General features: G+C 37.1%; 1 protein-coding gene across 2 annotated transcripts; it reads left to right on the forward strand.

Moving 5' to 3' along the window:
* The first annotated feature begins 69 nt into the window (after positions 1-69).
* LOC578627 (ras-related protein Rab-5B) lies at positions 70-24,278 on the forward strand. Of its 2 annotated transcripts, none has more exons than XM_778785.5 (6): positions 70-199; positions 5,680-6,052; positions 16,271-16,422; positions 18,013-18,135; positions 19,037-19,130; positions 19,834-24,278. In XM_778785.5, exons 2-6 carry the CDS (start codon positions 5,893-5,895, stop codon positions 19,953-19,955), a joined length of 651 nt encoding a protein of 216 aa, XP_783878.1. In that variant the 5' UTR covers positions 70-199; positions 5,680-5,892; the 3' UTR covers positions 19,956-24,278. The 2 variants fall into 2 exon arrangements, with proteins under 2 accessions (XP_783878.1, XP_011661121.1); XM_011662819.2 differs by having other exon boundaries at positions 85-199; positions 5,647-6,052.
* The last annotated feature ends 877 nt before the right edge of the window (positions 24,279-25,155 follow it).

A 25,155-nucleotide genomic window follows, 5' to 3' on the forward strand; every position in this document is an offset into this window, starting at 1 on the left:
AAATATTCCGATATTAATGAAGATGAAAAATACTTATCATCTCGTTGTACTACACATTATTTTCTCGTAAATAACGTGAATCCCGTGATATGACGTAATGCAGGTGGGGTTTCACGATTGCGCACAAGGGCTTTTATCTTCCTGTTGTAAAAAAATAGTGTATGAAAGGCATAAAACCGTACTGAAAATACGTCATTTGGTAAGAAAATTTGACAATTTATGTGAGGGAATGTTTTATAAAATTATAAATCTTACTGAAAATGTTCATACTATCAGTCTGAATGTTATAATAACGTGTATAATGTACCATGACTTAGGGGGTGTCTCCGGCCAGCACAACTTTTGCCATAGGGTTTTATACATGGTAGATCTAACGTCAGGTTGTGTTATGTTGACGTTCGCCACACCGGCAGAGCCGGGGTCACGAACAGTGTGTACGTCGAACGTAGTGGATGCGCGATCACCTGTGCAAGCGCAAGGGTAATGTAATGCCCAATGACGTTGTCATGTCCGAGTCAGTGCCGGGCTTTGGGACACGGAATCATCTCTGTTTCTGATATGTTGTAGAGACTAAAACTTAATGTCACTGTAATCTATGCTAAAACACAATTCTTGGCATTGAAATGATAAAAAAACAAGTTTGGGCACTGGCCACTTCGGCCGGGCGCTGGTCCGAGAATGAGGATTGTCCGCATAAACGAGGATAAATTGCGTCCTAAAAAATAAGGATGGTCTGCATTTTCGTGGACGTCTTTTTTCATCGGTGCTCTGCGGTTTCAGGTTCCTGAACTGCAGGCTTGTGATGCGAAAAAACGGATTCCGCGTAGATCTACAAAAAATAACCCCAGTTCACTGTCTACTAATAATGGGTAACTCCGGGAAGCTCCGACGCCGATGCCGAAGGCTTCGGGTTCATGCATCAAAAAACATTCTAACAGCGGGTCGGGTGACATCTCAAAATATGCAAAGGGAGTAATTACAATTTTGACTTGCTAGGTTGCTTGACTCCTCTGGGCATCTAGCCGGCAACTTGAAATTATTATAATTTGAAGAAGTCTTCGATGGGAAAAAGGGGGTGATTTTTTGTCCTATCCCGATGATTCTTCCATGCTGTTTCGTTGATTCAACCGGCGAAGAGAAAGTACGCACTACCGCGCTTGTGTACTTATTGTCTGCGTGTCTTAGAAACGTCTGCAAAAATGCAGACGATACTTTTTTGTGTGGACGCGTTTGCCGCGTTTACAAAGACTATCCTTGTTTATGTGGACGATCTTGATTCTCAGACTAGCGCCCCTACTGCTCACCAGGCAGTAGGGGCGCTGGTCCGAGAATGAGGATCGTCCGTATAACCAAGGATATCCTCGTAAACGCAGACAAATCGTGTCCTGAAAAATGAGGACGCAGACATTTTTCTTCATTGGCGCTCTGCAGGTTTCAGGTTCCAGAATTGCATGCTGCCGATGCAAAAACAAATTTCACGTAAAAAATAACCCCAGTTCACCGTCTACTTTTCTGGGTTGTCTGTCTTCCCGAGGATTTATCACTCATATTAGGGTGTCTGATCGCGCACCCGATGTTGTGCGCTAAAATACTTCCCATAGAGATTGCACGCATCCCTATGCAGTCTACGTGCATTGCGCGACCATGAAAATTGGTCAATGATTTTATGAAAAAAAATTGAAATTCAAACCTTTGGGGCTTGTGATCCTGAAGGTAAAACTCAATAAATGAGGTGTCATATGAAAGAGCAGGTTTTTCTCCATATTCCCCAAAGGGGCGCACCCCCGAAATTCTCAAAATATCTTGGTCAAAACAGCGATTTAAATGTTGTTTGCATCCTAGCTCCAAAATTTGCCACTTTCCTGAGCTGCGCCCCCCGGGCTTATGTCCGGCTAGACGTAAGGAAAATATGTATGCACTTATTTTTTCGCTAGCCCCAAGAGATCACTCGCCCCAACAGTTTAAAAATACCCTTCCCACATTTTTGGAATCAGCTAATTAGGGAGGCGTGAGCTCCGCTCAGTCCAAACCATGGTTACATCGCGTAACATGTGCGCTTATAGTGAATGAAAGTATGGATGGCCGTTCCCACCATAAACCCCGGAAGTGAATACACGTTATAGTCAATGGCAATATCGCGGAGACATCTCCGCGATATTGCCATTGACTATAACGTGCATTCACTTCCGGGTTTTTTGTGCGACGAACGCTAACCATACTAGTCAATGGCACGTGTCGCGGAGACAGCGTAGCTCAAGCTTGCAAGTCGCGCATTGGCTTAGCAGCATGCGTACGATATGCATACGCTTGCATATCGCGCGATACAGCTGTTTGGCTAAATTTAGCAAAACAACATCACTCTGCGTGGACGTCTTTTTCGTCGATTTTGACCAAAATGATATGAATATACCAGCATTTTGGAGGGGCTGTATCTTTTGATTGAAACATCGGTGAAGCTTCAAATTTGAAATGTATTATTCTGATTACACTTTTTATTCAAATATCAAACAAAAATGGTGAAAAACGATCCCAAATTGAAAATTGAAAAATCGTTCAGACACCCTACTCATATTAGGATGTCTGATCGTGCACCCCGATGTTTTATGCTAAAATCCTTCCCATAGAGATTGCACACATCCCCATGCAGTATATGTGCAATGTGCGATCATGCAAAATTGGACAATGTTTTTATTTAAAAATTGAGATTCAACCCTTTTTTCTTGGGATCCTGAAGGTAACACTCAATGAATGAGGTGTCATATGAAAGAGCAGATTATTTTCCATGACAAAGTCTCTGTTTAAAGTCAATGTAAAATGCATCAAGAAAATCATCGCCAACCGGCCAACGCGTGGATTGGAAATATGAAACGTCTGCGAAATGAGGACGATCCTTATTTTTGCGGACGCATCTGTCTGCATTTACAAAGATGACCCTTATTCTCAGACGAGCGCCTCTACTGACCACCGGGCAGTAGGGGCGCTGGTCTGAAGATGAGGATCATCCGCATAAACGGGGATATCCTCGTAAACGCAGACAAATTACGTCCTCAAAAATAAGGATTGTCCACATTTTCTCAGACGTTTTTCTTCATCAGGGCTCTGAGCTGAGGGATTCGGGTGCCTGAACTGCGCGCTGTGATGCAAAAGACAGATTCTGCGTAAAAAATCAACCATCTAATTTATGGGTTGTCTGTCTTCCCAAGTATTTATCGCTCACAACATGAAAGTCTCTGTACAAAGTCAATGTAAAATGCATCAAAAAAATCATGGCGGAATCTGTTTTTTGCATCGCCAACGCGGGGATCGGAAATATGAAATGTCTGCGAAGATGCGGACGAATCTTATTCTCAGACCAGTGCCCCTACTGACCACACCACTCACCAGGTCCAGGTCAATGACATTGGTTGTCTTTTGTCTGTTTTTAATCACCATTTATTTAATTTTTAGTGTCAATAAGGATTAAGATATCAAAATAATATTGCTAGTGACATTCGTTTGTCTCGCAATGTATGGTCAACAAGGGATCTAAAAGATCATGACATTTTGTGTGCCTCTGCTACACTTCGTCAGGTGATAAAATATATTGTAAGCAAGCAATAACGGACAAGGCCTAGTGGTCAATGCACACAGGCGCTCAACCAATCAAGGGGCCATTGGCTCGGCTCACCTTCCAGGCAAGAACAATGACATGCTCAATCAATCAACTGGTCCCTGGCACGATGCGGGCTGGCTGTGTTATTGTTCTAATTATTTGACCGCCGGTCCACCCGTAGAGTATACAACACGCTTGCTTACAATGTATTTTATCACCTTACGAAGTGTAGCAGCGGCACACGTAACGTCATGATCTTTTAGGTCTCTTGTTGACCATACATTGCGAGACAAACGAATGTCACAAGCGATATTATTTTCGATACTATATCTGCAATTAATAATATATTTAGCAAGAATTAAGATGCTGCCATGTCACTTCGACTTTTGTCACTAGGAAGTAGAAGTAGGTAGCCCTAGGGCCAGATGTGCAGGTATATATGTATGAAGGCTTGCGACACGGGTAGCACGCACAGATTGTTTCGCACCGAGCCTGACATACTGGCATGTGCAGATGCTACGTGCTGTCACCTTGGGTGTGGGCTGAGCGGAGCTCACGCCTCCCTACTTAGCTGATCTGAAAAATGGAGGGAAGGGTATTTTCAAACTGTAACCGCTTGTAAAACCCTTGGGGGCAGCGAAAATATAAGGGCATGGATATATTCCTTACAGCTGGTCCAACTTAAAGGGCAAGTCCACTCTAAAAATAACTTACTTTCAATAGAAGCAGAAAAATCAGACAAACCAATCAAAAAAACTGATAATAAAGTTATGAATTTTTAATGACATGAAAAACGTTGAAAATCACAAGACAAATTGGCAACTGACTCATGAGTCTGTGACGTCATGTCCTCACTATTTGTAATTCAAATTCATGAAACTGCATTAACAATCACAATTTTTCAATGCGGTTTTGTGAATTTGAAGAAAAAATAGGTGAAAAAAGTCTACATACATGTATACTGTACAGTTTGTTGTACTGTATGTGCACAGTGCATTTCATTATATACAAAATACAACATTTTCGTGTCGGGGTATCAGGGGATTCTTTTATTTTGGTTGGTTATATAATTAATGAGGAATTCATATTTTTCAGGAATGCTTATTAAAGATGAAGTTGAGTTCTGGTCATGCGATTGCATTGTGAAAGAAACGGTGTGGAATTGACCAGAAAAGGTTGATCATCTAGCATATAAGAATTTGTGTGTATTGCAAGGTTCTGGAATCATCAAAATGATAAGAAATTTGTTCAAGTCTTGGTAAAGTTACAAACACTGTACACAGAAAGATGTATGGGACTACACAAACATGTGTTGTAAAAATCCTACCCCCGAGTTTTATGATGTTACATGACATACCGTATTTGCCGGCGATAAGGCCGTAGGGCTGTATAGGCCGCACCCCCGATTTTGACATTTAAAAAAAAAAAAAACTCTTTGTCGAAGTCGGGATTTGATCTCTTGCGTAGAAGTGTTGATTTGACTAAAATCACAGCCTTAGACCGCTCGGCCATCCCGCACTGATGCTAGCTCATGTAGTGTTTTGTGATGTATACATTGCGCCTTTCTCTTGTGTATTGAAATGGATTCAAAATAGCGACTTCGCGTGCTGGATGCTTCGCGGCAGCTCCGTTAAACAGGCCCTTCTTTTACTTTTGCAATGCATTGGCACAAACTTAGATCTATCGGCAAATGTTGTCTTTGGAAGTTTATTTTCATCTTCATGTCAACAATGCAGGATAAAATTGTCGGTAAGATGTGTGGAAATGTATAGTTATTGTACCGTTCGTAGATCTAGTCCCATATGTGCAAATTCGTGCTGGTTTTGACTTACTTTTTAATTTTTTTTACTCTTTCGTCACATAGGCCGCACCCCGACTTTTTGATATTTTCTCTTACAAAAATATTGCGGCCTTTACGCCGGCAAATATGGTATTTAGAATATGAAGGCATTTGAAGAGCCATACTCTTCAGGGAACATGTCTTATCTGATGTTCTTTCACACTTGCATAATAAGAATGATAACGATCACAAATTATTTTTCACCTCTTTCCAGAACTCAACCTTCTCTTTCATCCCCTTTCTGCAGAATTTGTGAATAACGCTAAAATCGGAAGACATAGAGGTGAAACTCTTGTTACCAGTGGCCATTGGAGAAGCATATCTTCTGGTGGAAGTAGCGTAGCAGATGCTCCAAAGGCTACCTCCAGTCCAGTCCTGACGACATCATTTTGGTGGAGTCTGCACACACACACGAACACCCTATTTTTCTGGACTATTTGTCACCGGTATATGTTGAACAATGGCTAACAGGGGAGGAGCACAAAGACCGAATGGCACCCAGGGCAAGATATGTCAGTTCAAACTGGTGCTTTTGGGAGAGTCTGCAGTAGGAAAGTCCAGTTTAGTGTTACGGTTTGTCAAAGGCCAATTCCACGAGTTCCAAGAAAGCACAATAGGAGGTAAATATCAGATGTGTCCTTTTGTATAGAAGATAGGTAACATTTGTGACATGTCATTAATGTTGTTACCGTTATTATTATTGTTATTATCTAGGCAATTTTTCATCCACCATATGCGTGGGTGTATACAATTATGCTAGAAGTTGGAGTTTGTATTGTATCAGCATGTTGACTGTAGTTGTGGAAATTAGTGCTGTAGTCAAACGTTTAACCGTCCGGTATCCGACCGCCCATGGCGGATTCCGTTTACAATTGGACGGATTCGTTTTCCCATTTTTTTATTTTTTTATTTTTTTTTAAGTTTCGATTTATGCCCCTCCACCTGGCACTATGCCTGGCAATGTCTCCCAGCTCAGTAATCTGTGAGTTGACTCACCACTCCGAAACTAGAACAACACTCCAATTTGTCTGTCATCTTGGTTTGAAAGTAATCTTTGTAATTGATCTCAATATGTAGTTTATAATAATATTTCATCCAACTTTTACACACAGCGTACCACAAGGTTCTATCCTAGGTCCTCTACTGTTTTTAATTTACATTAATGATCTTACACATTCTTCTAAAAACGACATTGTTACTATTATTTGTGACAAGTTCACAAGCACAAATGGCGCCTTTTTTTTATTTTTTTTTTTAATCGTTTAACCGAAAACCGTCCGGTTTTAACTGGCGGTTAAACGGAATTGGAGATATCCGTGATGTTACAGCACTAGTGGAAATGGTACTGAGTTTTTGCTCTTGACTATTTTGAATCATCCAGAGGATTCCACCAGATTAGTAGAATCCATTGAAAGGAAAATAAAACAAAACAAGCAAATAGTATTACAGTGCACCCCTGTCCATAGTTCATGTTGAATTATGTTAGCTATTTTAAGTCACTCATAATTCATGTGTTTAAAATGCCAGTATCGTGCAGCTGCAGGTCTTAAGTCTGTGAAAAGAAGAGATTTGATCCATACATGGATGTTGTTGTTGTTGAGGTGCGGTGGCTGTACACTTGTACTGTATGTACTGCATTATTGTAGAGATGTCATGATGCCAGACGTAGATTCATATTTAGACCTACTGTAGTGCTGTGTAATGACACCCGAGTATTTGTTACAGCAATGTGATAATTTTGCTTAAACACCACTTGTTGTTTGGGAGTACTATTAGCTCATTGAAGAAGGTGATGTTTTGATTAATGAGTGTTGATTTTGGAACATCCATGTACTTGAAACAATCATTGTACACAAAGATGTATTGTATTTCAAACATATGTACATGAATCTTTGTTTCCCCACCAATGCAGTAACTTGTGAGCTTGTCAATTTACATGTGTTGCAGGGTGGTTCCCATAGCAAGCTTCCAGCCGAATGACAAAATATGCGTACCTGGGTTAATATTGGTATTACAGTATCTCATATGAAGTTATTTTCATCTATTTTTGGCAATGTCTAATGCAATTATCATGCCTCTGAAAGTAGAAAATCTAGGGTAAAACTTAAAAGAGAACGTGTGAACTGCTGTTTTGATTCATGCAGGATTAAAGAATTGGGTTGCAAAACAATGATGTGGGAAAAAGAAATCAGCTCTGTAAAAATTTCTTTTTCATGATTATACTTATTCAATATTTGATAATCTTTTAGATAATGCCGTAAGTTAAGAGCTCTTTTGGCTCACGACATCGGTAGTGGATCAAAAAATCAGGAGAGAGATATGATAAAAATCTGCATTAAAAAATTACAATAAATTTGTTACACTGTGATACCTAAAATCACTCATTCCTTGCATTATTCTCTCATTTGATGTTTTTGTACCGTAGTCTGTATTTTAATTTTTTAATCTATTTTCAATGTAAAAAATTAGTCTAAATGTAGAGGCAGAACATGGGAGCTGCCATTTTGGATTGTTATGACAATGAGGGGGAGGGGGGGGGGGGGGACGCAGGTATGCCTATATAAAAACTAAAAAGGGTTTAAATTTTACCAGATTTTCGTAATCCAATATTCAAAAACGTGCATGTGTACCTGGGATTTTTTTGTCATTTGGAGTTGTCATAGACCATGTTTGTTGATGTTTAGTGCCTGTTCATGCCTCTGAATACAAGCAAGCCGCCATTTTGGATTATAATGACATTATTTTAGCCTCTGCAACTGTTCCAAGTATCTCTAACCTTTGTTGTGTACAACAACAAAAATCATAAATTTTCACTTTTTTTGTAAATTCAAAAATCATATCTGCACCTACCGGTATGTAAGCTCTATTATAGAAAACATATTTTTCACATCACTTAATGAGAAATGGTCTACATCACCAACAACACTGAAAATGGAAAGTTATGGAATTGTCAGTAGACTCAGTACAAAGTAAATTGTACAGATGCATGTACTACCATATACATGTATGTTACAGAGTTGCCAACTTGCACTTGAGTGATTAAACTTTGAATTTTTTTTTATTAAACTTTGAAGTCAGGAGTTTAACTTGAGAAGCCCATTTGTACGAGACCCCTGTTAGTTGTCAAGCCACGAGTATAGGGAAGAATTAGAGTGATAATCTTTAGGGGTAGTTGCGGCCCCCTATGAATAAACAGTGCACAGTGGATGGCCGGTCATGAGTCTTATGGCACAAGAGATGCCTAGTGATTCCTGACATAGGGTATTGATTGTACATGTAATTGCTTACGTTTTTTAATTAAAAAAAAAAAAAAAAAAAAAAAATTACATACCGCACGTCAAACAACTGCCCTAAAATGGTGATTTGATCACAAATTCAACAGAAAACTAAATTTAAAAAATACTTGAAAAGAAAAATATTCCCCAAAAGAATGAAATGCTGATAATACCAGGCTGCGACAGGTAGTCGATTGCTCGAGTATCCGCACGGTTGACAACTACTCGGATATGATTTCTCGTACCCGAATATTCGGCCGCAAAAAAAAAAAAAAAAAATCTGTCCAGGCCGACGCTTACCCATGCCAGGGAGAGAGGCGGCCGCTGAAACGAGACGTACATGTACATGTAGTTGTCATGCAGCGCAGTAGACCGTAGGTCTGAGGTGGCAGTATGCACAGAGAGAGAGAGAAGAAATGCGGGGGCCTGAGATCACGAGATATCACATGATCTCATGCCCGCTAGTGCTGTGCACAACAGTGTAATGAGGTACCCGAGTACACTCCCAGGCTCACAGGCGAATACTCGAGTATTCGGACGCCATATTTTTTTATAATTTTTTTGAATTTTTTTGAATTTTTTTGAATTTTTTTGAATTTTTTTGAATTTTTTTTGAATTTTTGGATTTTTGGATTTTTTTTCTTTTTTTTCTTTTTTTGCCACTACCATACCTCTCGGCAGTTTCTCAGGTCCCTCGCTGAAAACGCATGCAACTTTACTTTGAGTTGCAGTTGAAGGCGCCGATTTAATAAGAATAATAACAGTAAACAATGCTGTTTTAAAAACCAAAGATGGCAGAATAATCCATTTTCCTCCAAGTCCAAACAGAAATCTGGACATTTGGTCCCAGTTTCTGAAAGGTGAGTTTGACAGTGCTTGAGTTGGGAAACATTTTTACCGACGGTACCATGCCAGCGGACGCTGCTCTCCCTGGCACGGGTAAGCGTGGGCCTGGACATTTTTTTTTTTTTTTTTTTTTTTTTTTTTTTTTTTGCGGCCGAATATTCGGGTACAAGGAATCGTACCCGAGTAGTTGTCAACCGTGCGGGTACTCGAGCATTCGACTACCCGTCGCAGCCTTAATGCCCGCACATTTTTTTTCTCTCTCTGCATACTGCCATCTACGGTCTACTGCGCTGCATGACAACTGTCTCGTTTCAAAATGATGGCTAGCTGAACTCGATATTGAGTACGTAGCTCATGAGATACCATTATTTCTATAAGATATTATGAATATCTATAGTATTATTTGTCAAAGCAAATAATTATTTTATGGTAATTTTGTTGAATTGGAGTCCCTTAAAGTCTTACTCGATGTTTTTTAATTGGTTTAATGCTTAATGTTCCGATCAGCTCGGATGACGGTGTAGCGATGTAAACAAAACTTGACTCGTAACTTCAGCTTGCCGTTATACACGCATTTTTGGAACAAACGGAAGGCACTACGATGTTATTTCAAGGGCTTTAAATTATTTTCCTTCATCAAAATATCAAGGCTAAACCATTATGTTGTGGATATATTTTGACAATTAAATTAATGTCTATTATGCTATTAGTATTACCATTTAATTGTAATAGTCTGATCAATATTTTAGTCTTGTGTGTGGGACTTTCTTAACTTGCTCAGTCTTCAGTGGGTCATATTTCCACTTAAGTTTCTGAATGCATTCAGTCAGTACCATGCACAAAGCATGATTCCTTTCTTGCAGCCTCAATTTTGAGTGATAAAAAACCTACTGTCAGCTAAAACGATATTCATTTATTTTTTAAAGCATCTTAATTTAATTCAATTGATTATTTTATTGTTTTGGAAGCAGTAACTGTCGTTTCCGTCACATTATTAGAACAGCAACTTAGTCTAACTCGCGCCGCTGCATGCACACAATTTGTAGTGTCAGTGCAGTGGTGAAAATTTCGGGTACCCGGTCCCCGCCCGAAATTTTCAAGTCAAACCCGGGTTCGGCAAAACCCGTGATGACTCGGGCCTAGTACGTACATGTGTACGTATCCACCTATAGTGGCATATAATCGTGACGTTTTATTAACACGACAGTTTACAAAATTGACAAGAGTCATGTGTCCCGCTTGCATGAGTAAGGCAAAAAAATGAAGTTAATTAAGGAGAGGTTTTAAGATGATACTATTGTTAATGTGGGAGATGGATGGCTGAACCAAATTTGGGATTTATTTAGCCAACTTGACTGGACCAGTCATTTGCCTAAATGATTTTCAATTTTGATTTCTAGTGTTGAGTGTATGTTTAGGAATAAGCCTAAATTGATAATGATCAGTAGCTTTTTAGATGTCCCAGTTACCCCAACCCATGCCATTTTTACCCTGATGACATGTATGATTTTAAAGCAGCCTGACTGCACTACTTGTAGCTACTTGCACCCTCTATATACTGGTTGTAGCAAACAATGCCTAAGCGGTACCCGCTGGTCCCCCATGATCCCCTTTTTCTTATGTTAATTGAGCGCTGATTTGATGAGATAACCACCTGTCAGTGACCATGCAGGGAGGTCTAATCCCTCCTGGCTGAACTAGTGCAGATAGGCTTTAAGAATATATATTCGTAAGTTTGTATAAAATAATGGATATCCCCCGCATGCTCAAAAAGAAAATCCTCTGCCTTTGGGGGTACATGTAAATGATTACATGTAAATGATTATATTGTAATAAGTTTGAAGGAAATCAAGGATTTAAGTTAATTTAAGGTTAGACAAATTAAAAACAACAAATATTGATGAATTACAAAGAAACTCACAAACAAAACAAAACAAAAAAAATACACAGAACCCTAGCTGGACAAGTTCTATGTAGCTTTTTGAAGTATTTTGAAAATCTAACTACTTATGGGTGTTTTTTTTTTCTTTTACAGTTGCACTTGCTTATACATGTATGTAAGTGCTTGTTTCAACAATTTCGAAACGAGCACTATATACATTGTAGGCAACTGATGCAGTTGTTAGAGTTTGTGTAAAGCCTCCACACAATGAAAGTACAATGATCAAGCATTTATTCTAGTGTGGAAAGCAGAATATTTGTTTTGGGTGTGAGTCACAGTATGTTCTGCATGGAATATATTCATCATGCTAGAATGCATGTGGTGTGTCCCTACATGTACATTACAGCAGGGTACATGCACACTGTATACTTCAACATACCCAAGGGTATATACACACAGATACTTGTTGTGCATGTTCACAGACAATGTACATAAGGACCGTTAAGGTCCGTTATATTTATTATTATTATTATTATTAAGGGCACATCCATGTACCTGAAGTAAACGAACCTGACCTCAAGGGTAGAGTGCTGTTGTTCATGTACATGAACATGTATTGTGTGCAGTGTATCCAAAAAATACATTTACCAAATGTCAAACATTTTTAATGTCCTGCATAATGTACATTGCAATTGTAATTGTATACAAGTTGGCCTGCATACTATTGCGTACCTGTAGATTAGTCAGTGATCCCAGTTGAATAAAATTTACCTATTGTGTGTACTGTGTACACCTACATCTACATGTCATGTACCTACATGTACAGTTGTACACTGTACACACCTGTATGACACATGGCATGAATTGCTGATTGTTTCCATTGGGTCACAGTGACTTAGGCTGCGTTTATGCTTGATTTTGAAGGTAGAATGAGCGATCTGAAACGCACATCGTAATCGCAGTTCCACGGTGTACTGTTTATGCTCACTTCTCTGGCTCCTCCAGGCAATTCTCCCTGTGTGGCCTTAATTGGCCTTGCAGCTGGATTCGCAACCTGCACTGTGCATGCTACGTAGACCCACTAGAGGTCAGTGCGTTGACCCCATTTAAACACGTTTACAAATTGTAAACGCATCTTTTTGTGAGTTTAAGTTCGGCGATCATGATCGCTGTTTTTCAGTGATTTTACAAAAGTGAGCATGGACGCAACCGTGTTTTAAACTAAACGCGTAACAGATGCCTGATTCTGGCCAGAAAAAGTTAAGCATAAACACGCCCTTAGTGTGAACTACACCATGATTAGTACTTGATACTTGGTTGGTACACTGGTCCTCCAAAATGCTTGTCTGAGTTTTAACTGGAGTTGCGGATAGGGTGGGTTAATTTGCAGATGGGGGGGGGGGGGGGGGGGGGGGGTCACAATTTTGAATTTGACAACAATTTTTTTGTTTCAATCAAGAGATACATGTACACTCTAAATCTACCAATCCTGCTGCATAAGTAAAATTTATAGAGCAAGGTAGGAATCAGGATGTGTCTGATGTTCTATGTGCTGATAAATACAGTAATGGGATTTATATCCACATACAGTACAGTTAGACAAAAACATGTACATGTTGTACCTGTACATTATTTGTAATCTCTAAATAGTATACTGTGCATAGAATTGCTTTAGAAATGTTTTGCTGTAAATCACAAACATGTTTGCTGTACATGTACAGCCTCATGTCCCCTTACATGTACACTGTACATGTCCATGAATATTGTTTAAAGGCCCACTGCACTACTGGTAGCTACTTGCGCCCTCTATATAACAAACAATCCCTAATCGGTGACCATTGGTCCCCCATGATCCTCTTGTTCTTATGTTAACTGAGAGCTGAGTTGATGAGATAACCGCCTGTCCAGTGACCTTGCAGAGCGGTCTAATCCCTCCTGTAAACTACGGCAGATAAGCTTTAAGGCTTGATATTTGTTGACTGTTTTAGTTGTGAATGAAATTTTTATTTCATCTTTTGCCTATAGATTGCCATGCATGGCCGATTTTATTTCCTGCTTGTTTTTTTTCTCCTTCTGATTGTGTGATTCCTGCATGAATGTTATAATTGCTGACATTCATTTTTTCAATTGGTCATAACTTCATTAGTTGTACTTTCTGACAGGCTGTACTTTGAGCACTCTTACAATTGTGGGAAGATCATTCATGGCATACATACAGTACTGTACATGTAAACACTACAGTGTATAGACTAAATTTTGTTGGCTGTACATTGTACATGTACATGAGCCTAAACATCACAGACTCAATGTAAGCATACTGTTTGTAGGCTAACTGAATCCAGGATGTAATGTACATGTACATTGTACATATAGACTTAACATTTTAAAACACTGTTATAAAAAAAAATTGGGGGGGGGGGGGCGGGAATAATAATTGTTTAGGATTTGTAGGCCTAGTCATGAGTCATGACTCCTTGATGGTTTTCATTTGCTCTTTTCTTAAGTTTTTCTTAAGTGGTTTAAAGATAAAGACCAGTTTTGGTCATGCAATTCATTGTGATAGAAACGTTGTGGAATCGATCAGAAAAGGTTGATCATCTAGCATACATGTATATGGGACTATACGCACATGTGCGTGACACATGCGTTTATCTCTTACAGGCCAATAGATAAACTAATTTACCAAATATATCAATTAGGAGGCGGTTTCCCGGCAAATTTTTTATCATCCTGTATTAGTCAAAACATATTCTTTTACATGGTTGGTAATAAGAGCTTCCATTTCATTTTTTGAAATTGGGGCGTTTCCAATACTGGTCTTTACCTTTAAGTTAAAATCTCCTAGTGTCGGTAATTCTACAAGGCTAAAGTAAGTGCATTCATGTCCTCAACAAAGATAGGACTGTGCATGATTATTCTAAGACGTGAACGACAAGAAGCAGTGTGATATGGCTGACAGCTATTGTGGTTTGTTCTCCATACTACTGTATAAGTGTTGATGCAGTGTACTTGTACAGCACTGACATGTGTTGTATGCATGCTGCATCAATCCCCAGTGCACTGATTTGACAATATGCGCCATGTTCCCACGCATAAAATTGGGCCTGTCTGCACTGACACACATAATCTTGTCAATTTGGTAGTGAGACATTGATGGAAACGAAGATGGTTATGTTACAATGTAATACAGGACATTATTTCATGTACCATAAGTGTAGTTTTGAATGCATACAAATGGAAGAAGATATATGCACCACATATATTGTGTAGGTTCTCGTCCATTAGTTGTGATAGTGTGGATACATTTAGCTTAGCCAGGGTACCATGGGCCTCTCGTACTCTGTGGTCTGAATGATTATGTGATGGTAGGTTACAAATCTGCATTCACAGGGAGGATGCAAAGAGATGAGAAAAAAAAACAATATCATTATCATGTGTTCTTTCTTTCCTTTAGTTCACATGCGTCATGGTATTTTTTGTTAAAGATAAAGACCAGTTATGGTCATGCAATTGCATTGTGAAAGAAACATTGTGGAATTGATCAGAAAAGGTTGATCATCTAGCATATAAGTATTGGTGTGTACTGCAAGGTTCTGGAATCATCAGAATGATAAGAAATTTGGCCCAGTCTTTGTAAAGTTACAAGCACTGTACACAGAAAGATGTATATGGGACTACGCACACGTGCGCGACACATGCGTTTAACTCTCACATAACAATAGATTAACTAATTTACCAAATATATCGATTAATAGGCGGTTTCCCGGCAAAATATTATCATCATGTATTAGTTAAAACATATTCTTTCACATGATTGGTAATAGAGCTTCCATTTCATTTTTTGAAATTGGGGCGTTCCCAATACCTTTAACTACTAATGTTAAGATAATAATATTTAGTCATGTAAGGCCTCTGCTACATATCTAGAATTTGAGTTACACACATGTATACAATGCATACAATACTGTGTACAATGTATGTTTGTCCAGAAAATCATTAAAAAGGTGACTTTAGGATTTAGTCTTCCATGTACAATGTACAAATGTACATATACAGTGAGCAGATTGCAATTCAGTGTATGAGTTTTGTATTCATTTTCACAATGCTACATATTGACGTACATGTACATGTACATGTACGTATCAGTGGAGCTGGTTTTGAAGGGAAATTTTTCAAAAGAACTAACATTTTTACAAACTAATAAATTCTGTCACATATTAAAACAGGGAAATCTGATGCCAAAATCTGTGAATATTAACAAAAATAAGGACAATTATAAGGAAGTTGTGGATTGATTTGTCAAAGTCTTTGGCAAGACTATGCAATTGAAGTACCCTGTAGTAGGTTGAGAGTTTACAGTATGTACAATTTATGTTGTTGAAAGCATGAAAGTGTTGGGTGTAAATTTACATGTAGGACAATTATTTTTCCTCTGATGCATATACAATATTTATTACTTAAAGGAGAAGTCAACCCTGATATTAAGTTAGTTTTAATAGAAGCAAAAAAAAAATGAGAGGAACAAGTTAGTGGAAGTTTGAGCAAATTCTGATTAAAGATATGAATTGGCAACTCTGTGATGTACATGTGTATCTTTTATAACATTTAAAAATACAAAAGGCCACGTTGTACTTGAGTAGTAAATAGGTTTTGTTTCTATTCTATGGTAGTACAATGTACTTGAGTATGCAGCTTTACGCCATAGTATATTATGTATGTAAAGTTACTTTGATTCTTTGTACGTTTGTAAAATGTGAGCAAAACAAATTTCTAATGTTTGACAATAATTTGAAACTGAATTATACTTTATTTGCCATTTCTATTCCTATCTATAGCTGCATTCCTGACACAGACAGTTTGTCTTGATGACACAACAGTAAAGTTTGAAATCTGGGACACAGCCGGACAAGAGCGTTACCACAGCTTGGCACCTATGTACTACCGAGGAGCACAAGCAGCAATTGTAGTTTATGATATCACAAATCAAGTAAGTTTGATCGAAGGGGAAAAAAATATTGTCATCTATTCCTTTTGGGGACATTGTTGCAATTTACATGTCCAGATAATTTCCATGAATACATACTATCCTCTTTAAATTGTAAATTAATTAAGATGATTTCTAGGTTGGCACTGTTATATTGCTATGTACATGTTTACCTGTTCCCTATTTTTTAGTGGGGGGGGGGGCATTTTCCCCTTTAATCCACATTCAAGTGAGCGGGCCCAATTTGGTTATTCCACTTGTTTACACTCACATTTTGAGAGATGCATGCATTGTGAAATAAGAACCTGCCGATTTTGAAGCATGTATGAAATGCATGCCGGTAAGATTGTACAGAAAGACACGTATTTTGAGCACATGAGTCACCATTAGAACCCTTTGAAGGGAAACTAGAGTCATGTGACAGCTGTGTTCAGGGTTATATTTTGCATAGTCTGGTGTCTATGACAGCCAACACAGAAATTAAAATGCTGTTTTGTGTATGAGCCAAAAGATTTATGATTATAATCAGAGGTTCAGGGTTTGGTACAAACAATTTAAAATCAAGGTAAAATACCAAATAGTTTGATTGAATGTACAATAGCAGCTTGTCACAAATGTGATTACATTGTAGACGTCAAGTTTAATGAGGCCTTTGTACATGTATGTGTGCACATGCCCTTCAGAAATGTATTATTTGTGGGTGTGTTGTGTAAGCTGCTAAACTTGGTATGTACATTAGGTCTTGTTTTGGGCCTACCAAGCAGAACTGAAAAACAACCCAATTTGAAACCAATTTCTTTTTGCCATTTATAAAGTATTGAAAAATCCCCTTTCATTTCATTTTGAATGTGTGTATTGTAGCAGAGGAAGTGTGTAATGTAAGAGAGGAAGGGATATCAAATACTCTACCCAGTACTTTCAATACTGACATGCAATACTCATGTTTTAGGCACCTGTAAACGGGTTTGTAGTAGAGGCCTTATGCATGTACAGTATCCTAGGGTAGCCATGTAACCAAGAATGATGTAAAATAACTCATGAGACATACTGGAAAGGGAAAGATCAAATTCTTCCCCCTCAAGATGTTGCACTAAGGAGCGTCTGATTACCTTTGTAAATGTTATATGCACTGTTTGTCCAGGGTAGCTGTCATTTGCACAGATTGCTTACAGACAATCATGGCAAATTTGCAACCACAACCTTCTCCTTTTACACAGTTTGCATGAATTGCATAATCAATGGATCATTCATTGTTGGAATTCATTTCTGATAAAATACATTTTAAGGGATAGTTCATTTACATGAGCTTGCAAATTACATTTATATGTCTTGTATTCCGTCTTTGTGTACACATTCATATGTTGTTGAATTAATTAAATCAGTCCTATATTCAGAACATATCAAAATAGGAAAGGTTTTTTTTAAAAAAACAAGTGATACCCTCTTTGTATTTTGAAGTACCTCTCAGCAGCTATTGTACTTTTCCTGATTTTAATTCGAGCATGACTTCATAGTGTATAATTTAAGTTTTTAATTCATATACCCCCTCCCCTCTCTCTCTCTTCCTCTTGTTTCTATTTTTTCCTTATCTAGGAGACCTTTGGAAGGGCCAAAACGTGGGTGAAAGAACTGCAAAGACAAGCCAGTCCCAACATTGTCATAGCGCTAGCAGGAAACAAGGCAGATCTTGCCAACAAGAGAATGGTTGAATTTGAGGTGAGTTTCCTTCCCTGTTGTGATTGATAATCATGAAATGAGAAAAAGAAGGTAAAAAAAGAAGAATCAAATTATGAGAACAAAACTGGAAATTGCATCACATATTGCACCATTTTCTTTGCACACCAAAATATCCCCATCTAAACATGGTTTTAGACTGTGCAAAGGTCATATGCCATTGAGCATTTTGCCTTTTTGTTGCTTGTTCTAATTTGTGTGTTTGTTTCCTTCCCTGTTGTGATTGATAATCATGAAATGAGAAAAAGAAGGTAAAAAAAGAAGAATCAAATTATGAGAACAAAACTGGAAATTGCATCACATATTGCACCATTTTCTTTGCACACCAAAATATCCCCATCTAAACATGGTTTTAGACTGTGCAAAGGTCATATGCCATTGAGCATTTTGCCTTTTTGTTGCTTGTTCTAATTTGTGTGTTTGTGTTTGTGTGTCTGCTTTAAATTTAGGCCTTAAATATAGTTTCTTTTTAACATATTTCTCAATGATGAACCCCAAGCTATAATCATTATTAGAAAGTGATTTTATGCAATTTAATTCAAATCAATCTCGACATAGCATACTAAGGTTGCAATTTATTGCTATTAATTAGTTTTTTATTTCAAGGCTTTCTAGTTTCTTCAAAGAATCTTGTTTACTGGTAGATATATGTATTTATTTGATTTTTTTTTAAACCAAAGTATTTAAAATGTCTTTTTATCATATTTATCAAAATTGGTCTAATGCATACATTTATTTATTTTTTTTTAATTGGAAAAACTATTTATTACTTATGAATCATAAAAAGAAATTTGTTCCCCCTGTTAATAGAGACAGTGACATTTCCATGCTAGTGACACATAGATTAAGATATCTAATAGCATTGAGTTGCTCTAATTTACAGGAGGCCCAAGCATACGCAGAAGAGAACAGCTTATTGTTTATGGAGACATCAGCCAAGACTGCCATGAACGTCAATGATATATTCCTGGCAATAGGTGAGTGAGAAAGATCAAAAACCCTACTTTGTTGAAGAAATAGTTTGTGTGGTTCCTCACTTTCTAGGTGGTCTTCTTTTTAGAGCCGGATTAACAAAGCCATGGGAAACTGCTTGTTTTTTTAATTTTTAATTTTTAATGTACAGGTAGACCTGTATGGAAATTCAACACTTCTAACAGTGTTTGTGATTTTGATAGATCCATATTTAATTTATTGTGTGGGGTTTGTAAATATATTTTTTTTAGAATTGGGAAATCTTACACTATGAACTAAAATGAGCTTGTTACAATTTAGCTAAATATCACTCTTTAACTACATGGGATCAGAACAGCTTTTCTTATTGAAGCAGTCATTTCTAAGTAAAAAACAAATGTATTGTAGTAAGAGACACTCTACTATTTCTAGTTGATACTTTTTCTTGAGAAATGTTCTTATTATTAACTTTCATATTGGTACAAGGTGATTACTCTTGAACACAAATCTTTCCTTTCATTTCACTGGTTTATTGATGTTATGGAAATGGATCAGTGGTATCGTTTTTTTGTCTTGCCTGTTAACAAAAAGCAAAACATAGGCGCCTCTTTTCCGGTTATGGCGGCAGCGAAACATCAACATATCGAATTGCGTAATGCAGGAGAGACAGCCAAAAGCATTTCCCTTGTTTACCTTTAATGTCTACGGTTCTCTCTTTCTTTACAACAGCCAAGAAGCTTCCAAAGAATGACCAAGTTGGAGGACCTACCAGTGGACAGAGGGGCACGAACAGGGGCGTGGACCTAACGGAGAGTAACCAACAATCGTCAGGGGGATGTTGCAAAAACTAACAAAGGCTGCCGGTCTGAAAAATGTTGCATTTTATTTTGAAAGACAGAAAGAGATAAAGAAGGGGGCAGCCAAAGGTCTTGCCCTAGCGCCGAAGCTCGAGTCATACCTTTAAAAAAAATATCTAGACATTCATTTAATCAGAACACAGTCGGCACAGATGCTTTGGCTGTTCCCACTGTTTTGCTGTAAAGTTCCTTCCTGCAGCTATCTAGACCTTCCTTGCTGGTACACATATGCAGTGTAGCCTGAGAACAGCCTCGTATAGCATGGGTTTCAACCTAGTGCTCTATCAGTAAGGTTTATATTATCAAGTCTTCAGACCTGAAAGTGGTCATGAAATATGTAAACCCTTCTTTCTGTATCCAGGGCTCAACAAAAATATATCAGGGGTTATTTTCAGGATATGAAAAGTAAACGAATCAATAAAAGGGTCGGGCAATAGCTCTTTAGGGTGATTCTTTGCGCTGTGTCCTCTATGACAAGAGGTTTTGAACCGTTTATTTGGTCCATAAATGATTAATTTTGATAGGACTTTGATTGGTAATGAGATAACAGAATGAACCAAAGGTCAATGATCATCTTAAGCTGATTTTAATTTTGGGTTAAAAAAATGAAGAAAAGACTCGTAATTGTTTGGGACACAATTCATAGAATCCTCCTTTCATGGAGCAATTGTTAAATTAGTGAAACATCATGAATTATGAGAGCCTTTTACCCATGGAGCTCAAATATATTAGGAGCTGAGCCTTGCTTTGTGTTAAATTGCAAATACTAGGGAGAAGCTGTAGATCTTACTGATGGAAAACTGTTTTCTTTTTAATATTCTTCGCTGTTGCTTCATTCCTGCAGACTATTGAACACAAATGAATTAAACCGAGATATAATGAATTACACCATAATGATCATGATTTTCACATCGTCCAAATAGGAGTTGGAATTTATGAATGCCTCTAAATTGCAGTGATAAAAATAAATTGTCTTTTCTCATTCAAGGATATTTGCATTTTCATATTTAGGGTAGGAGGCTGAAGGAATTGTTTATAGAGAAATTTGGCCTGCAGTGTACCATTTCACTCGCTGGTTGACCTTGGTCCTTACAAATTCTAGTCTTGGTTGAGGACAAACTGCAAAATTCTATCTCAACTTACCATGTAAGCCTACCAATGTGAAGCACAGTAAGCCCAGTTCATATAATCACATTCATGTATGTACATACGGATACTGTGACGTAAATTCACACAAATCCATCCACGCATCAATTTTATCCTTTTATTATGAAAAGAATGAAAAAAATATTATGTTCATGAAAACAACTTGTATGATAAGAAAAACTAACTATTGTAATGGTTGTGAATTATAAATAAGTGAATAAAGAAGCTAAGTAAATGTTATTGTAAATATGGATTATATGCTTATTATTTGTATCATGTGTTCCAACATTTTTGTTAATCCTGTCTCTTTCATAGTTATCCCAACCAAGGTGTCTAGTATTTTCTCCAATATATTGTTTCACATGTTGTATGTAGTCCACAGCAGAAGGCAACTCGTTTATATAGCGCTTATTTTATAGTTCTCTAGTTGTTTAACAGGAAATGTGCCCCAGTGACAGCTAATTGCTTTGAAGTCATATATGAGACATGAATCGGTATATGAAACTTTTGCGATAGCTTGTAGTGCATGCAAAACTTCAGTTTCTTTTGTTTATGTTGAGGGATGTTTATTTCCCCTTTCATCCCTTCAAGGGTAACGTACTTTCACAAAGCAATTTATTAGCATGTAGATGTAAAGCTCATATTTGCATCTAATGAATGATAGGCAGGACGATACAAATCAGTTGCCACGGCAATCAAATATGGTCACAATACATGAATTAGATTCAAATTTGTCCAACTGGGCAAGCAGAATAAACTAATCCTTTTTCCTTGGAATTCTGGAAAATAAAATTGTTTTCAGGATAATGAAGGGCCGTAGCACCATGGATCATTCAACAAATTCCTATTCTTGCACTGGTATTACTAACCCACACTTGATACAGATTACAGAATCAAACTTGCACATGTAACCTAAATATTTAGCCGTGTTTATCTTCTTTCCTATACATAACGTGTTCGTCACAGGACCTCGTTTACATTTCTTTAGCATTGACTTTAATACTAACAATCTGAACATCTAAACAAGTTTGAGCAATATTAAGTTCTTATATATAAACATGTATTCATTTGACTTGACAATAGTTAGCTAAATCATGATCAATGTTTATATAATGTGAATACAGCTGTACATCCATTTGATTGCGTGCACTTTGGTTCAGTCAAGTCGGGATATATGATTGGTATGAATTTTGAAATCATGATTATTTGCTTTATTTCTTTTTTAAAGATAAAGATGTAAGAAATAGGTATAGAAACACAACCATCAATGCATTAAGTACAAAACTTGAAATGTAAATTTAGTCTATTGTATGTAGATTTCTTGGTAACTTTTAATACTCCTGTAATCTAAAACTATGACTTTGTTATGAATTTCATTGTATGTGATCTCTGTGAAAGGGGCACACATTTGAACGCATCTTTTTCTATGCTTTTTGGAGGTCCTTGTATTTTGCATTATTGCTTCATAACATAGTTTTGTTTCTGCAGAGGAAATGTAAAAGATTGCACAGGTACATGATATTAATAGGAACATATTTATTAATACCAGATTTATCTTGACACATCAAAACTTGTAAGAGAATGAAGTAATGACTAACCAATATACATTGTATTTCCTTTCTTTTTCTTGTTTATACAAGATTACTTGTTTTGCATGGTATACTCAAGTACATGTAAATGCTTGATTAGTGTATATTTCAATTCTTTTCGACAGCTAGCTGAATTTCTACAAAGTGTTCAGACTATTCTTGCAAGAGGTGTTCCTTCTTCTCCATTTTGAAATTAATAGTTAGACCAATATTATTCAAATCAAGCGCTTTGACAAGATACTGTGTCCACCTCAACCACTGAAATATGGTGTGATTACAGGGCTATATGTACTTTGTTCTTGCACTATCAGCTTAGAGACAAAAGGGTTCGTTATCTGTATAAATCTATTGCATTAGTGCCCTTTTGTCTCTGAACTTGGTACAAGAAGTACTTCAGCAAATTAATCTACAGTATAAATATCAGGACATTGTCTGAATAAAATCCACTTTGGTTAGAAACTCAATTATCTAGCAGTGGGTTTTACAAATTTGGCATGAAACTACCGTCAATGTTACATCTAGGAAGGTAGGATTTCCTTATACATGTAGTTGTAGGAATGACTTTGTATTTGCTCGATGTGAAAGGCCTTTTGAAACGATTGTCACTGTACCGTCCTCGGTGTATTTGACAGTGTATGTTAAATGCCCACATCTTTTTTCTTGTATCGTAAAGGTGGAGTCGAATCCAATATTGTACGTAAGGGATGTAAATATGTGAGCAACAGTCTTGTAATTCTCAGATGTTTATCCATCTGTAATATTCATGAAAAAAAAAGCTTAATATATTTTAAACATTATTTTGGGATCATGTGGCAGTCATGTAAATCATTGGCTCGATGTTTTATAAAGCTGTACAAAGTCAAATTCCTTTTCTTTTTTCAAGGAGGTGGTGAGAGTTTGAAACAAGACCAACATTTTGACCGTCGTATGAAACAGCTACCATAGTTGTAATGAATATATATTGTATATGTGGGACTACTGATATCGTGCGATGCAGTAATACATGTCGAGCATGTAGAAGTAAGTGATTGGTTAGAATAGGCAGTGCTGCTGCTGGAAAGGTACTTGCCTTTGGAATGCTGTATATGGATTCGGTTCTTGTTGGGTTTCAGCCAAGAAGGTGATGTTGCCCAAGTTTAGCGTAATAAAAATAAAAATTCCAAAATTGTAGGAATGCTTAAAAACAATGTATCATCACTTAATCCAAAACATGGGCAATCTCTATGGATTCCTTTATTGAGTAGAAGTTAACATTTCCAACTTTGAAATTCTACAATGTATTAGTCTTCTGTATTGTGTAGCTGTGTAGCTTAACTCTACAACTGGAATAACTGGGTATACTTTCAGTTTATATTATATATCAAGTATAGACAAAGGTTGTTATTCTGGTTATAATTTTTTTATTATTTTGTTCTTGTGTAAAGTTGATGATCATGCCTGTTTTATCCCAAAAGATGAAGAAAAAATGTAATTAAAGAAAATGGATGAATAAGTAATATGTGTATACTATTTACCATGTACAATGGCATATGTGTACTCTATTCACAGTGCAAAAATAAAATAAAACAATTTTGCTATGGAATGATTTCATTGTTTGGGTTCTTGTATGTTTTTAATGTGATAATCTTGGCAATATTAGTAATCATATCTTGAGACAGAGTTTGGCCAACTTCCTTTCTGTTGGTCAGGACATGCCATACATTTTTCTGTTGTGCTTTCCCAACCAAGCAGCACATGTACTTGCCATTTTGTACCTGGTTCCGGGTTGGCCAAACTCTGTATATTGATGACTCGGTCTCGTATCTTTTAAATGTAGTAACTGAAATGAAATGTACATCAGCATTGACAAAATAAGTTTATTGATTGGGGGAAAAAAAGAGGAGATTCAGGCAATGGAATGGAACAAAATATAATACATTTTAATGCAATTTAGACAGATCAAACTTCCAAGCCAAAAAATACCCGGCACATACATACTATATAATATATATACAACATAACCAAATTCATGTCCTTGTACTAATAGCCACTCTGAGCGGTATATCTTTAATAAGTAGAGAGACGAATGAAAATTTCACCCTTGAAATTGATTGCGGTTGATGCTTGAATTGTATTAATTAAACATTTACATTAGCTGTAGTTAAAATGTATGGAATGTATGCATGTATACATCTTGATTGCATATGGGGAAACATACAATAAATCTTAACATCTATATAATTCTATACATGTGTCAAAAGGAACATTATAATGGAGAAAACATGAAAGGTAAGCAAGTAAACATGAAAGCTTCTGGATTAAGTTGACCTCATTGAAGACAGTTAAAAAGAAATGTATTCTGACACAGGATACATTAAAAAAAATTAAAAAATTGTGATCAACAAAAGTTGAGCATTAATGATTTGTACCTGCAGCCTGCTAGATGACAGACAAGATGACATAGATGAGCAACCCCTCAT

Source organism: Strongylocentrotus purpuratus, unplaced genomic scaffold (genome assembly GCF_000002235.5).
Source record: "Strongylocentrotus purpuratus isolate Spur 01 unplaced genomic scaffold, Spur_5.0 spur5_scaffold_7, whole genome shotgun sequence".
NCBI lineage: Eukaryota > Metazoa > Echinodermata > Echinoidea > Camarodonta > Strongylocentrotidae > Strongylocentrotus > Strongylocentrotus purpuratus.

Bases quoted from the DNA above. Each gene is read 5' to 3' on its own strand.
- LOC578627 (XM_778785.5), top strand. From the start codon at position 5,893: ATGGCTAACAGGGGAGGAGCACAAAGACCGAATGGCACCCAGGGCAAG. The intron at 6,053-16,270 runs GTAAATATCAGA...TCCTATCTATAG, and splicing joins CCAAGAAAGCACAATAGGAG to CTGCATTCCTGACACAGACA. The intron at 16,423-18,012 runs GTAAGTTTGATC...TTCCTTATCTAG, and splicing joins TTTATGATATCACAAATCAA to GAGACCTTTGGAAGGGCCAA.